Source organism: Micropterus salmoides, unplaced genomic scaffold (assembly GCF_014851395.1).
Source record: "Micropterus salmoides isolate LMB-PRFRI ecotype aquatic unplaced genomic scaffold, ASM1485139v1 Ms_hic_scaffold_21, whole genome shotgun sequence".
NCBI classification, from domain to species: Eukaryota; Metazoa; Chordata; class Actinopteri; order Centrarchiformes; family Centrarchidae; genus Micropterus; species Micropterus salmoides.
The window spans coordinates 13,501,263-13,517,069 of record NW_024041262.1 but is presented as its reverse complement, the minus strand read 5'-3'; the positions used below and the strand labels follow the sequence as shown (position 1 = coordinate 13,517,069).

At 42.7% G+C, this 15,807-nt stretch overlaps 1 protein-coding gene across 1 annotated transcript in view; it reads right to left on the bottom strand.

Annotated features, from left to right (window-relative positions):
• Nucleotides 1-1,329: 1,329 nt before the first annotated feature.
• LOC119916515 (IgGFc-binding protein-like) overlaps nucleotides 1,330-15,807 on the bottom strand; it is a 51,948-nt gene continuing 37,470 nt past the window's right edge. Inside the window, exons 34-51 of the mRNA XM_038736556.1 lie at nucleotides 15,216-15,616; nucleotides 14,547-15,123; nucleotides 13,875-14,458; nucleotides 13,170-13,725; nucleotides 12,487-13,085; nucleotides 10,249-10,406; nucleotides 9,220-9,620; nucleotides 8,874-9,070; nucleotides 7,637-8,032; nucleotides 7,247-7,530; nucleotides 6,693-6,970; nucleotides 6,433-6,552; nucleotides 3,667-3,851; nucleotides 3,384-3,544; nucleotides 2,581-2,832; nucleotides 2,333-2,492; nucleotides 2,142-2,244; nucleotides 1,330-2,053 (exon numbers count right to left, since the gene is read on the bottom strand). Of these exons, the coding sequence (XP_038592484.1) occupies nucleotides 1,962-2,053; nucleotides 2,142-2,244; nucleotides 2,333-2,492; nucleotides 2,581-2,832; nucleotides 3,384-3,544; nucleotides 3,667-3,851; nucleotides 6,433-6,552; nucleotides 6,693-6,970; nucleotides 7,247-7,530; nucleotides 7,637-8,032; nucleotides 8,874-9,070; nucleotides 9,220-9,620; nucleotides 10,249-10,406; nucleotides 12,487-13,085; nucleotides 13,170-13,725; nucleotides 13,875-14,458; nucleotides 14,547-15,123; nucleotides 15,216-15,616 (5,504 nt within the window). The 3' untranslated portion in view covers nucleotides 1,330-1,961. The remainder of the gene's footprint in view (nucleotides 2,054-2,141; nucleotides 2,245-2,332; nucleotides 2,493-2,580; nucleotides 2,833-3,383; nucleotides 3,545-3,666; nucleotides 3,852-6,432; nucleotides 6,553-6,692; nucleotides 6,971-7,246; nucleotides 7,531-7,636; nucleotides 8,033-8,873; nucleotides 9,071-9,219; nucleotides 9,621-10,248; nucleotides 10,407-12,486; nucleotides 13,086-13,169; nucleotides 13,726-13,874; nucleotides 14,459-14,546; nucleotides 15,124-15,215; nucleotides 15,617-15,807) is intronic.

Genomic DNA, 15,807 nt, shown 5'->3' with positions numbered 1-15,807 from the left:
GTCAAAGGTCAGATTACCTGTTTTGAACAATGGATGCAACAATGGACAGAGAGCAAGGGGAGTAGGAGGGAGAGGCAGGGGATGACAACAAGGACAACTTGAATGAGGAAGAGTTGGAAGAAGATGAAGAGGAGAAGAAGAGGACGAGGGAAAAGAAGAGAAGGATGGAGATCAGGGCCACACTTTTTGTTTATGTTCAACCACAGGTTGACCATGAGAGAAGCTGGACTGAGAGTCCAGACCAACTTTAGTCTCTTTACATTGGCATCCATAATTTGAACCTTCAGAAATGAGAACAGGTTGCAACTATCTAATGACTATTTCAGCATTACAGTATTGTACTGTAAAATATGGATTACTGTATAGTATTGCATAAACAAAAAAATAAGAACATTTGTAGCTCTAAGCCATCCATTTACTGCACTGCATGTTGAATGACGTTGGTAGTCATGTTGTACTATAATATTATGTAAATTTTTTATATTGTTGAATTCTCTACAGAGTGGAAATGGTTGCACACCCCTACATGAACACACACACACAAATTTGTTCTTTATTATAAAATAATACTTTTGGTTTACATATGTTTATGATTGTCATTTCTTCTATGCTACTGTATACAACACTTTGCTACTTACTAATGTTTTGCCAAATAAATATTTTCTGTTTTAACATTGCATTGGTGTTTACAGTGTACTTTTCAACCCCTCCCTTTCAGCAGATTACTTCTAGAACAAGATTGATATTTCTTAGGTTTAACTGACTTGATGTTATACTGTGATGATTAAGTGTTCCCTTAATTGTTTTGAGCAGTGCATTTAAAAATGTAATGTAATATAGGACAATGACCAGCACTTTATCATTCATTAAGGAAATTCATGTCTGGAAAATGCTGAATGAGCTAACTATGCTGAATAAAAATGTATTAACTTATTGATTCTTCCTCTACTTCTGTTTTTTTAAGATAAATGTCATGGTCTGAGTTGGCACACATTCATGTTTCTAGCGTCACTGGATTAAAATTGAGGCTCTGCTCTTTATTTACCCATTGACATAGTGAATCGTAGTATCAGAGCTCCATTGATGATGGGTCATTTTTTCATCGCTACGCATGCGCTTTCATCAAGTTCAACATACTCCGAGATGATTGAACTAATTTCATTGGCTGTTTTGGAACCAAAAACTCAGAGTTTCTCGTCTCGGGCTTAAACAACTCAGAGCTCAGGGTTAAGCTCAGAGTTTGTTAAACCTGCTTTCTGAAACAGGGCCCTGAACTGTACTTCTATACAAAAGTTTGAACTTTGTTTTTGGCAACAAATGAGATCAATATTCTGTATATAACGATTCTTTATTTATACATTTCATTAAACAATTACTTCTTATATAAAAGAGATTTCAATGATAAAAAAAACACCACAAAGAAACTAAGGATAACATTAAACACACAATAAATGATAAACATCAGAGACAGGAAAGGGCAAATGACTTCAGTTTTAGAATGATGTGCATTGCTTTAACCTGACCACAAATACAAAACCAACTCAGGAACTCTTTTAAAATGTACAGTATGCTGAGTGATTTGCTGAAGATATATATTTCACACTTAAATTACTTAATATAATTGACTTAATAATTATCATAAATGAAATATTGATTTAATGCTAATAAAAATCATTGCAAAAGCCCTGAGGACATAACCGATAAACACTGTACTAAATGCAAAAAGGTAAGCAGACAAAATTTGATGAAAACAGAGCCAAATGTGTATTAGATCTTATGCTGCCCTTTATATAAGAAAAACACCTTCAGATTCCACTTTTTTAGTGGATCACAACAGAGAAAAATAGCCATTCAAATAATCATCTAGGCAAAGTGATTAAGCTTCCACTGACCGATTAATATGTTGTGGTATAATATGTGGACATTCATCTGTTTACTGTATGTGTGCCTTTTCTATCTCTTTAGGTCAGAACTTTGGCAGTCAGCAAACTAACAAGCAGGGTCACCACAGAGATCAACTGTCCTGAAGCACTGCTTACTTTCATCAGTTTGTCTGCAAGAGAAAAACCAAACTGTGAATAAAATGTACTGATCAAGCTGTATGTCATCTACAAAATTAGGAAATGGTAAAAGAGCTTTACCTCTGCTATCTGGAGTCAGGACCAGTGGTCCTAGTGAGATGGCTGCAGTGTCATGGTAGGAAATGTCCCTCCCAACTCGCCTGTGGTAACCTGGGTAGCAATGCTGCAAAAAAACAAAATTTGAGGCTTATGCTGATGCACCTATAGAATCTCTCACTACAAACATACACACAAATACGGTAAGTACTTACAGCTGAGCAGTTGTTGTGTCTCAGAAGACACAGGTGGACCTGACAGTGCAGGTAGATGGATGTAAAGTTGGTAAAGCTGAACATCCTAAAGGAGAATTGGGCCACAGTTGAGATGCCATTCTGAACCAGCTCTACTGTACCATCTGCTTGATTAGGACACCTGAAAGACAGGGAAAGCTGTGGAAGTTACAGTGTTATCACTGAGACTATACACTAAGACAAGGTGAAGTTGCAATAACTCCTCCTACTGTGCACTAATGAGATCCCAGCGGACAGGGTAGCTGGCGATGTTGACTGGTGTGGCCCAGCAAGAGTCTAGAACGGTGGAGATCTGCCGTTCATCTACACCCTCTGTCCGCACCTCCACATACAACCTCTGGTCAATTTCCATTTCTATATTCCTGTCACTGGTCAGGGGGAAGCGGAAGCCAGCGTCCTGATAGGGGATCATTCTCATATGATACTGTCCATGGCCAGATGGAAGCTTCTTCCTCACAATGCTATAAAAAAAACACATAGTGGACAAGGAACAATTCAATGGCGAGTTTTTTTTGTAACTTCAAAGATTTGGTTATTAATAAAGATTAAATAGTTTAACAACAGTGAATACAATTTGCAAAACATGTGCTGAGAATCTTTGACGCATTTGCATTTCACCAACAGAACAGGGACTCCCCTGAATTTCTTTTTGTCTTGTTGGTTTAAATGGTGTATTTATTTGTGAAAGTGTAGACTACGGTAGCAGGCATTTACACAACATTTTCAATTGTTAGAGGCAGGAAAAATGGGGAAGCGTAAGGATTTGAGTAACTTTGACAAGGGTCAAATTTTGGGTCAGAGCATCTCCAAAACAGTCTGCATTATGACCAGCAGGTGGTCATAATGTTATGGCTGATAGTTGTACCGTTATTGAAACGCATTTATCTAGAACTCTATTAGCATTACATACTACAGATCACCAATATAAAAAGGACTGTGGTCATTTTGATTTAAGGTACAAACACCCACGTCAAGTAATCAAATAAAACATGCATGGAGATGGAATTGTCACCTCTCTACAGGGTTGATGCCCACATCCATAGACAGGGCCTGGGCTAGAGGGTATTCACAGCAGAAACTCAGAAGAATGCTCCTCTGGCGGCTGATTTGACCTTCATGCAGGTCCACTTCGCCCTGGATGGTGTTCTCATAGATGAAATGAGTTCCATTGCTCTTAAAATTGAAATGACAAACTTGTGTAAGTTGATTTTAGTTGTAATATGTCTTAGAGAGAGCATTTTTATCTCAAATCTTGTTAAGTCTGTATTGATAACATTATAGTCTATGGACTGTACCCTGAGAACTGTCCCACACAGCTGGTCGTCGTTGTTAAAGTGGAACACCAGTCGTCCGTCCCGGAGAGTCCCATTGCAAGAGTCATCTCGGAGGTGGAGGGCGCTCAAGTAGAAGCCAGCTTCAAACAGCTGGCAGCGTGACACGGACATGGTGCCTGAACTACTGACACAAGTGATGGACGAGTCTATGAAAGAGATATAGAACTAGTTAAGAGCTCCATGTGGTTTCTGTAGTTTCTCCATAGCTTATCTCAGTATTTAAAGCACTAATCAATTTTTTAATATCAGCAGTGGATCAAATGACTACTGTAAATGTCATTCCTGTGATGTTACTCGTAGTGACAAACCAACAGAGAATAGAGTTGTGAAGTGGGATGTCACTTAACATAGAAACACAGGACTCTCACAGATATTGTAACAATCCTATAAGGCCAGAAGAAGCCAGTCACGCAGGGATTACTCACAGGGATTAATTAAAGTTCCCATGAAACGGAAAGCAGAGTGATATTTGCTTCCATATGTGTACGTGTTTCCTGTAAAAAAACAAAGCTAGGAAGGGATTTGTCGCAGCTATTGATTGGTGTTTACAGTAGCCAGTAGGCCTATTTGAATGTGCATTACAGACCGACAGAGGCCAGTTTGACGATAGGGAATACAATTCCAAGGTGGCTTTCCCGCTGGGTTTGGCTGTTGGCACCCCGGGGCTGAGTCAGCTAATAGGGCAGCTAGCTACAGCTAAACGAAATAACCAGCTACAGATACAGACAGATAATGCACAATTAGCAGCAGTTAATGTTAGCGGTTTAGCAGAAAGTAAAGCTACCCATAAGGATCTTACGTTCATCAAGAAACTCCGTATATCATCAAGGTACTGGATTCCTTGTTGGTCTTTGAGGCTGTGTTTGGTTCAGTTTATGCGGTCACTCGGGGACTACTGAACACGGTTTCGTTGCCTGCTTGCCCGACTTCGGTTCCCAATCAGACACTGCCCCCGCCCATGATTCCCTGCTGGGTCTCCCTGCCCTAGCCTGAAAACCTCACCAGTGCTCCAAGCTTCCAGTATGGGCAGAGAAAGCTAATTTGACCACTAGTTGCACAGCTGACTAATTAGATAATGGCAGCTTAGCAGCAGTTAGCTGCTAACTTACTTCAGCAACAAGTAAAGCTACATTTTCATCAGGAAACTCCATTTATCACAGTGTTAGGGCAGAGCAGCCGGGGAACATCAGAGAGAAAAATCAAAAGTGACAACATTTCAGCAAAATCAGAGAATAGTTGTGTTTTTGTACAGTAATCAGCAGGGGTGTGGAAAATAATAGATTTTTAGATGCATCGCGATGCGGACTTGGGCGATTATGAATTGATTCACAAATGTCAATAAACGATTATCTAGAAGTTAATTTATAATGTAATGTTGTGGGAACAATAAATGTGGAACTGGGAAATGTGGAGGTGTAGCTCTATGTGGTGCACACAACGGAGACGTGTGGTTCTTACTGTTCGGCACAGACAGACAGTTGTTGAATGAATGACTGCTGCAACTACACTTAATGATTTTAACTCGCACTCTGTGCAGCACGGTAGCACTTAGCTAGCGTCCTCTCCTCATTCTTCAAAGGACAGCTACGTGACAGGAAGCAGTAGGTGACGATGAAGCGAGTGGAGCGGAAAAAAAATGAGCACTACGTTTCAGTCTGGCAGTAAATGTACAGTATAACGTTAGGTCACAGCGTGTCCATTAATTAAAGTCTGTCTGTTTTCCAGCTGTTGGAAAAGTGAAGGCAGTTGGCGCTAGCTAACATCTCCTCTTCAGACTGCGGTCTGGAAGCTATGCATGACGTTTTTTGGCTGCTAATTCAGTTTCATTCGTCATCTATAATCCACAAATCGAGCACACAATAAACCAAAAGCCGTTTCTCAAGGCCCATGGTGCTCAATCCAAGATCACAATAACCAACCTACAAGACAAGAAACAAACATGTAACAACAAGACAAAAAAAGGAACAGATATATTAAGGTGGATTGAACGTGGTTTGGCTGGAACATTGTAAAGTGCGTAGTTCAACCCCCATCTGAATCTATACTGATAACAGCAGCATCAGAAATCAAAATAGCAGCAGCAGAGGTCAGTAATAATGCTGTACATTTATGTGAAGTAACATTAAATATCTGCATTTCATTACTACCTACTTCTTTGGATTGTTGTTTAATACTTTGCTTTAAAAGTACCAAGTAGTCACACAGTGAGAAAAATACATCTTTATCCTATTCGTTTTACAATTGCATCGTAGCACTCATAATCGTAATGAGGTGCCAAGAAATTACCACCCTTGAGGTGATGCATCGTGATGCATCGAGGAATCAAATTGAATCAAATCATTGACCTGATAATGGTAATCGAATCGAATCGTGAAACCAGCGAAGATGCACACTCCTAGTAATCAGTGGAGCCCTGTCAGCCACCAGACACACTATGAGAATGATTTTCCTTGGATGCTAAATGAATACACGCCCCCAAGTGATGGATGAGTCATTCTTCAATGAATCTCTGGTTGATTCCTTGAAGTTACTGAAAGTAACTAAAAGTAATTACTTTTATATTGTGGTATTGTGGACTATTGTGGATTACGTTACTGATTAAATTTTTAAACAATAAGTAATTGACCTGGATTACATTTCTAAAGTAATCCTCCCAACCCTGCTGTAACCTTTGTCACTTCAGTGATCTAAAAAACAGAAACAGTGTTTTAAGAGGAGTGCCCTCACCGTAGCTCTGATTATTGGGCCAATGGTGGTGTTCATCACAGAAGCAGCCGTACACACCGTCCTTCTCACCACACCACTCATACTCTGTGCAGTTCAGCTGTTCACAGGGGTCTGACTCAGCTGGAGAAATAATAGGGAAAGGATGAGACAAGAAGTAAATAAACTGAAACCAAATGGGAAGAAAGAAGATACTTATAGCCCCCATGAAGACAAAAGACAACTATTCCTTTCACGATATTATTAGCCAAGTGCAAACATACCACATTGCAAAGCTGAGCGCCACTCAGGGATGTTCAGTCCCAAAACAGAGCAGGATTTCTCATAGGCTGAGACAGCAGAACACAGCATGCCATTGGCTGGAGTGTAGTGGCAGAGATCGTAGACACAGGAACTGAAAAATGGCCGGGGGTCAGAGTGCAGGTGACAGCCCCTGAATGGGCCGCTGGTGTTGGTGATGACACTACAGAGCTCAGAGTATTCTTCAATAAAGGAACAGTTATTCAGTCCATTACTCCTCTCATCATCTGTGGATCCACATCTAGAACATAGACATAAGGACATAATACACATGGGCAGAGTTAGTTTACTTTGCCACAATATATTTTTCTGTATTATGTTGCCACTGGAACTTTGGAAATAAGCCTAGATAGGTGTAAATGTATTGCAATTTAAAATATTTTAAAATGTGTGGTGATCTAGCTGAACAACTATATTTTCTTTGGGGAGTAAAAGATTGTCACCTGATGATTATATTTTGATGCCACTTTGTATGTGAAAAACCCTACACAAATTGTTTTTACAACAGCCCACTCACCCTGGTTGGCTTGTGGGTGCCTTCCAGCTGTGTCCAAAGTCATAATCATTATGTGCCAACGTTCCATTGGGCAAGACTTTGTCATCTGCAGGGACATGGTTGAAGTTTCCACACATCCCGGTGACTCTGTTTTCACGGTTGTGGCCGATTCTCACCAGTAATGTACTCTGACCATCAAACTGGACTACCAAATCAATGGCACTGACTATAATATAGCTTCCCTGCCGTACTACCTGAGCTAAGGTTCCTGCAGCGGTGGGAAGAGACACCTCAACTCCATTTATCTAGTAGAATGAGATAGAGAGAGATGAATGTGAGATGAGGAGCCAATTGTTAGCTATGCTGACACCAGACAGAAAGCTATTTATAATAAAGTCATAATGGATTTACCGTTACTCTTTTGTTGGGTCCAATCCTGATGTGTGCACTCTCTGGTTGATTTGAGAGGTATATATCCACTGCTGACACAAATGACACACGGTTGTTGCCACGGTGATTATTGGTGGCTACTACATGAAACTGGGTCTCATTGGTGCCGTGGCTCACACTCTCAGTAATAATGTAAGAGCATGTGCCCTGGAAATCAGCCAGTGCCCCATCAAAGGTGATGTAGTGTGGGTCTCCCCACACAGTGCAAGTAGACATTGCATCGAAACAGCCCAGCTGGCCATTTCTGATGGTGCACTGCTGTGTAGGAGTGCAAGATGCAGCAGAACAGCGCAGGTCATTTGGAGCAAGGCACTCACATCTCTGGGAGCAACCTTGTGTCCAGAAGGACTCACCAGCCTGCAACATGCAAGAAAAATAGAGACATGAAAAACAATAAAATGGAGTATGTGCTACATTACAGTTTTTCTCAACCGCTTTGATATATTTCTTGAATCATCCTTAAAATATGCACAACAGTAACTGCAGTTCTCGAAACATATTGTACAAAGAGCATTACACAGTAGATTCCCTGCTAAAGCCTGTAACTTGCTGGAAATCGTTAGACTATCTCTCAAAAGTAAATCTTTATGTCACTGAACTTGTCAGTGCCAGAATATCAGAATGAAAAGTCCTTGTGTCATTGTTTACAAACAAGGTAGTCAAACTGTCATGTCAATGACATGTTGTCAATATAACAGTGTAGTACGTAAGTATTTTCTGAAGACTTGAAACTAGCTAGACTGAGAGGATAACTTCATTATAAAAGTGTTTACTGGGGTAATAAATCAGATGAGAAGTAGGATCATTTTGCCATTATTTCTAATGTTACCAGACTTCTTTTAGCGACCAGTGAAGTCACCCCCTGCTGGCCGTTAGAGAGAATGCAGGTTAAAGAGACTTCCACAATCGCTTTTCAGACCTGGAGGCTCCCTCAAACAGGGAATAGTGTTTATAGTTTAGGGGAATGGGTGGGCTTTTTCATAAATGGCGTTATGGTTTTGAAATTGTTGTCCAAAAGCCTGGTTTTATGTTTAAGCAATCGAGAAAAACTCGATATATGGCACATCTGCATTCCGACATCTATGATATCAGAGAGCTGCTTATGTGCAATGACTAACTAACTAATAAAGATTATTTGTAATTGTTTTTTTCTAATTTTCTAATTGTTGTTTTATTTGTTTACAGGTATATGACTTACTTCATAGTAGAAACCATCATATTGGCACCCACAGCTTTCCTCAGGGACACACCTTGTCCCACTCCTGACGAAGCCTTCATCACAGAAACATCCCTCAGAGCAAACCTGATCACAGCTGGCATTGCTGCGGCTGTTACAGGTGTAGCCACAGTCAGTACCACACAGCTCATAATGGCTGTTTGCTGGACAGTTTAGTCCTTAATTGGATACAAATGATAGAATGACTTTAGTCAATCACCAAAGCTATTCATAGATGCAGTATTATAAGACATATTTTAGGGAATACCTCATTGGTTGTTTCTTACACTTTTGTCATAGTAGATAACACATGAACTGGTTGACTTACTGCAGTTGGTGTTCTGTCTCCAAGGGTAGATGCGAACATTAGCAGACTGACAGGCACTGACATAGGCCTGAATGGCCCTGCACAGAAGTTCTTGGCCCCGATTTCCCGACACACAAACATCAAAAACACAGTCATTGAAATATGGTGCCGGGTCCACCTGCTCATGGCAGAAGCTGAAGGGGCCGTTGGCTGCCTGAATCACCTCACATTGGGCTCTAGCAGGTTGGTCATTGGTGCATTGCGGGCAGGAGGAGCCACACCCTTCACTGCAAGTGTAGTTGCCTGCCACTTTCCAAGCTTGCCCAAACTCATCTGGAGTGGTGACCATCATTCCAGATGGGGTGTGGAACTCATCATTTGCATTTCCATTGAAGTTTCCACAAAGTCCACACGTTTTTCCACTATATTGACAATAATAATTAGAGCATAGGTCAGTCAAACAATCTTTATTACTTTTTAAAATATATTAGTATATTATTATGTAAAAGGCTCTTTGCATAGCAAACAGGTTAGTGGAATTCAAAGTAATTTACAGATGACTGACAAGCTGATTATAATACAGTAAAAATGTAAAAAGTAAAACTTCAAGACAAATGCAAAAAAATTATCAAAATGCAATAATACCAATTAAATATTTATAAATAAATTCTCATTCGAAAGAAAGCTAAATAGGTTGGTTTTAGGTTTAAGATATTCCCAATTTCAGCAGCTTTCTGCTCCAACTGCTCAGAATAGAAAAGCTGCCTCGCCAAAAGGTTTTGTCCTGTGCTTCAGAACAACTAAAAGACTCCTCCCAGAATATCCGATGGTTCTTCCTGATTCATACATGCAAAATATCGGATAAGTAGGCTGGTGCTTTAAAGACAAATACAACAATTAAAACATCTATGTGAAAACTGACAGGCAACTAATGTTAGACTTTAAAATTGATGTAATGGATTTTGTGGACTTTGTGGTTCTAGTCAATACTCTGGCTGAATCTTGATGATGAAAGCCCCCAAAATGTGAGCTGTGGTGGATGACAGATACCTGTAATTTGAAGGCACAGAAATAGACACTGTACTCCATCCATCATAAGAGACACCCAGGCCAAAATCAGCTCTGACAAATGTCTGAGATCCACTTGCATAGACAGACACAGAACCTCCATTCAAGGTAATAGGTAAGTTTTTAGTTATTCCATTTACCTAGTGGAAAAACAAAATTAGAAAAAACAAGACATTTGAATTTTTACTGTAACCTGTAACCATTTTTACCTAAGACCCCTTAAATTAAAAAACTATATATTTCAGTCAGGACAACTTTCATCAAAGTGTTGTGGTGGCAGCCCGGCTGACGGTGAGTGTCCTGGTTTTTTCTCCTTTTTTGTCTGTGATTCTGTTTTCCCTGGTTTTCTCTGTACTCTGCCTGCCTCCCTGTGTCTCCTCCCCCGTGTGTGCTCCCTCTCTCTCTCTCTCTCTCTCTCCGCTCCTGAGCCCAGCCAACAACCCGTACCTGCACCTCATCAGCCACGTCCTCTGCCTGCCACACCTGCCAGCAATCAGCCTCATCTCCCACAGTACTTCTACCCCGGTTCTCCACTCCATCGCTGCTTGATCGTCATTGCTCCTTTACCCGGTGCCACTTCACCATTCAAGCTCACATGTATTCAGCATCTTTTCGATTTCCCTGTGCTTTGTCTCTGCTGTGTCTGACCCTGTTTTTCTGTCTGTCTCTCCCCAGGTTCACTCACCCTTGTCCTCAGCCAAGTCAGCTGGGCTCGTTCACCTGCCCTCTCCCCTCGGACTTCCCCCACGGCGTCCTCCCAGTTCTCCCCTGACTCCTCTCTTCCTCGGCCCCTAGTGTTCCCCGGCTCCCTGGTCTCAGTCTCCTCGGTTCCTCGCGCCTGCATTTCCCCGGAATCCACCTCTCCCTCAACTCCAGTCGCTCAACCCCATTTTTCCCCAAATAAAACCTGTTAATCCCCAGAGTTGCGTTTGGGTCCACTCTGTCCCCACACTTCACAACATCAAAGGCTGATATTGCGGAGTTATATTTGGCGGTACGGCTCTATTACGGGCTCTGAGAACAGCTCTCCGCCATTCCACATGCGTATGTGGAAAGCATGAGGCAGGGAGAGCACCTCCCTGCCCATCCATGTGCATATATGTAAAGCCCGAGGTAGAGAGCCGCAGTAAAAAAAAAAAAACATACAGAGCAAGCATGCAATTTACATGTTTAATCAGATACTAGATGGGCAATGAATCTTGGTGTTAAACGGGCCTGGGGCTGAATACTGTACTGTTTATTATCAGGATGCAGCCTCTGCTGCTGTGTGTCGCCTCCACACATACGGGCTCACACACACAAACAGTGGCAAGCGCAGAGATAGGTTGTGGACACTTTTAAGTGAATATAACTCCAAGCCTTTGCAGTATGTGCAACAAAACCTCAAGAATAAAAGACAACTTTGTCAATACATCCATTAAACAAGCTTAACATGTAGACGGGGTTAATTGATCCGCTCTGTCCACTTCTCTCATCCCATACTTTATTAAATGCACACTGCGCTAACGCTAGCTTGGCAAGCTAGATGTACAACGAGCTAAATGAAAGCTGTCTGTATTCTAACTGTTAGCTTAGATTGCCATGTAGCTTCAATCTGCACATTGTTACCTGCAGTGAATCATGCAGAGACATAGGGAAGGAGGACAGGAGCTAGCTGCCTAAACTGTGTGGCTCTATCTGCGTACAGACACATGACACCGGGACCGCGATAGTGTGGCGGCGCATGTTAGCATGTTTGATTCTATTTGGCCAAATTAATTCCCCGATATGCTTCCGATAATGAGATTTGCCCGATCGGTCGATACTTATCGGATCGATAATTATTGTGCATCCCTATCAGATACAGCCTGAAAGGTGGAGCTGGGGTGGCGGTGGGTTATAAGCTTTTGCATAGGAAGCAGCGAGGACAGGCAGGTAGGCTACGGCAGCTTAAATGTCTGGATTTGCCAATGAATGCTAAGAGAGGAATCAGCTGAGCTGTCAGCTGATGTGCTGCTGAAGATGGCTGCTAACGCTGATATGCTGGAATGAGCATAGCTTGACTTCGTTGCCTGCCTAAACCATCGCTGTGCTTGATTTGTGACTCAGATATGTACAGTGGATTGTTTCACTTTTGAAAATAAACAGTGTCACTGTCATTGGATCACTGTTTCACTATTTCAGACATATCTTTTGGGCTTTATAATATATCACTAATGTTTCAGAAATGGCTCAACTTACCTCTACCACTCCATTTCTCTCCCTTGACATATGCAATTGGTAGCCCCACACATTCACAAAAACTTCAGCTGTGATTGAAACTGGCAACCCGCTCCATGGCTCATTCTTAGCTTCCACTGAAAATTGGTGGAGTCCATCAGTGGCGTTACAGAGGGTCGCCAAAACATAACGGCAGGTTCCCTGGAAGTCATAGGCCTTGTGATCAAATGTGAGGTAGTGAGGGTCTCCGGAGGCAGAGCAGGTGCCCTGAGGGTTTGGATGACAGCCAAACTCACCCCCCACCACACGGCAGGTCTCCTGGGGACCACAAGAGTTGGGGATACAGTGGACTGCCCCAGTAGTGCCATTACAGCTACACAAGCTCTGACATTCCTCACCATCCCAGAACTGTTCGCCACCTTGCCGATAGCGTCCTTGGTGATAGCATCCACAGGATGTTGGAGGCACACACTGGTTGCCATTAAGGACAAAACCATCATCACACTGGCACCCATCCTGGCACACAGTGTCACAGACGAAAGGGAAAGAGAGGCTGGGGCAGGCGGAAGGACAAGAGGTTCCGCAGAGTTCATTATGGCTGTTTAGAGGGCAGCTTGGCGCTAGAGAAAAATAAATTAATTTAGCAAAGTAATTTTATTTATTTATATCAAAGCTACTTGCACCAAAAAGGGGAAAGTGCTTACCACAGCCAGTTGCATTCCTCCAGTGTCCGAGAGCAACGCCCTTCTGTTGACACTTTAGTGCATAATCTCGTAGGACTTCGCAAAGCGACGATGATGGATCTCTAGAACCTCTAATGATCTCCACACATGCATCCACATGTTGGTGTGGGTCCACCATGGCCCAACACTGGGTAAACGGCCCAAGAGGTGAGCCAAGAATGCCACAGTACTCACTTGAACTGTAATTTGTTGTAGAATTGTTATGATTCACACTTTCTACGCATTGAGCAGCGAGCGAGCCATCACGCCAGCTGTCCCCAAACTCTTGAGCGCTGTTGACCAGGATGCCACTGGGTGTGCGGAAATCATCATGTGGGTGACCATTGTAATTACCACACAGTCCACCTAGTGAGCCATAGTAGACACCAGGTGCAGTGACACGCACAAAGTGAGGCCAGACTGTCTGCACAGTTACACCAAAGGAGGTGCGAAGGATGATACTGTGAACGCTGCTGTGGTAGATTTGGATTCTGTTGGACGCTGAGTTGAAAGGTAGTCTGATGACCTGACCATCAACCTAAAGGGCCATTTAAACAGTCATTGTCAGATTTTTTTGGTTGAATATTGCAACATGCAAGAATGAAATAATTATGCTGCTTCACATTTAAAATGGTGGATATATCACATTAAATATCAATCTGTTCAAACAATATTCTGTTTACTTACCTGTACTCTGCTGGTACTTGCCATCTCAATGGACACTTGTGTGCCCTCTGCCTCAAACTTAAGCAGGTTGGCAAAACCCTGTTGGCCACTGGGCTCTTTCTCTGCTGTCACCACAAAGTGGGTGTAATTAGACAATCCCATTACTTTGGCAAGAGTCAGTCGACACGCTCCAGGATACTGGTATGTCAGTCCATCAAACGTTTGATAGGACCCCGGGCCACTTTTCCAGCATGTTGCATAGCTGTTTGGTCTGCATCCTCTTTCTCCCTCCTCCACTCTGCAAGATTCAAGTGCACCACAAGCATGGGAGCTGCAAGTCATGGAGCCAAAATTGCAGTTACAACGTCTCCCACAGTCTGTGTCTAGTATTACAGTTTCTCCAGAGCGGTAGTAGCGACCCTCAAAGCTGCAGCCACAGTCAGAAAGAGGGACGCAGACCCCAGCACTGAGGATGTAGCCTGAGTTGCAGATGCAGCTCTCCTGGACAGGGAGAGGGCAGTTGTGGGTAGAATTGGGACTGACACAGGTAGCTGGACATCCTGTGCCTTGGGACTCAAAGTGGCTGTTGGCTGGGCAGGGGATTTCTAGAGAAAAAAAAACACTGACCATGACATCATGTACATTTCACCCAAAGGATATTCTGAAATAAGGTTGAAAGACTGACAGACATACCACAGAAGCCTGGTCTCCTCCAGCTTGGCAGCTGTATACCATTCTGTTGACACTGACTTGCATAAGCATTAAGGGCTTGGCACAGAATGGGCTGGTACCCTTCTCCTACACACAGATCGTACACACAGTTGTCCAGAAAGGTCTGTGGGGGAAGTCTTTGATGGCAAGCAGCAAAAGGACCTGAACTGCTCTGGAGGATACCACAATGAGCAGTATTGCTGTATAAAACTGTCTGAGCTGCAGTGCAGGCAGCACAGTGCAGACCTACACATCTGGCCCCACAATTAGGCTCATCGTCCCCTGCTGCTTGCCAACTGTTGGCAAAGTCCACATCAGAGCTCACAACCTCGCCTTGGCGGGTTTGAAAGTCGTCCCTAGGATCATTGTTGAAGTTTCCACACAGGCCACATGTTGCATTCTGGTAAGTGTAAGGCACACTGATCCGGACATAATGGTAGCCATCGTAGGATACCTCTAAGCCAAAGTTGGTACTGACGATAGTAGAAAAACCTGACTCATAAACCTGGGCAGTGCCGTTGTTGAGATAGATCGGAGTGGCTGCAAAGTCTCCATTAACCTGTAAGCACAACAGTGAGCAAAGATATAGTTGTAAAAATATGAACAAATAAATGATTACTGAAAGTGGAGACTGTAGTCATTATTGCTAACCTTAGCCTCACCACGACGTCCCTTGACAAGCTCAATGGTTTCATTATAGACAAACACTTTGACCAGTCGTGTCCAAGAGACTCTAGTGCTGCCCCGGTTTTCATTCTTGCCCTCTACTCGATAGTAGGGCAGCCCTAGACCACATTGCTCAGAGAGAACGTAAGTGCAGGTGCCCTGAAAGTGAAACACTGTACCATCAAAGGTATAGTAATGTGGATCACCACTTATGGTGCAGGTGCTTCTCTGCACTGTCTGGCAGGAGAACTGAAAGGCACTTGGTCGGCAGATTTGGGAAAAGGAGCAGGGTTGGCTCTGACACTGAAGGCCTGCTGAGGTGCAGGTGCACTTCTGTGCACAGGTACTGTCGCTCCAGAATGAGTCGCCCAACTGCACAGGTTCACCTTTGAAGAACAGAAAAATAAAAGTTCCTTGAAGGTTATTGACTTCAATATGCAAACACTATTAGCATTTTAATCTGTTCTGTGTGCGTTTATGCGTAGGGAAAAAAATAAGGTGATAGAGAGGAGCAAGGGCATAGGGATGGGAGAGACAGATTTATTGGTGGCCTGAGAGCGTTTTTGGCCCCTTAATT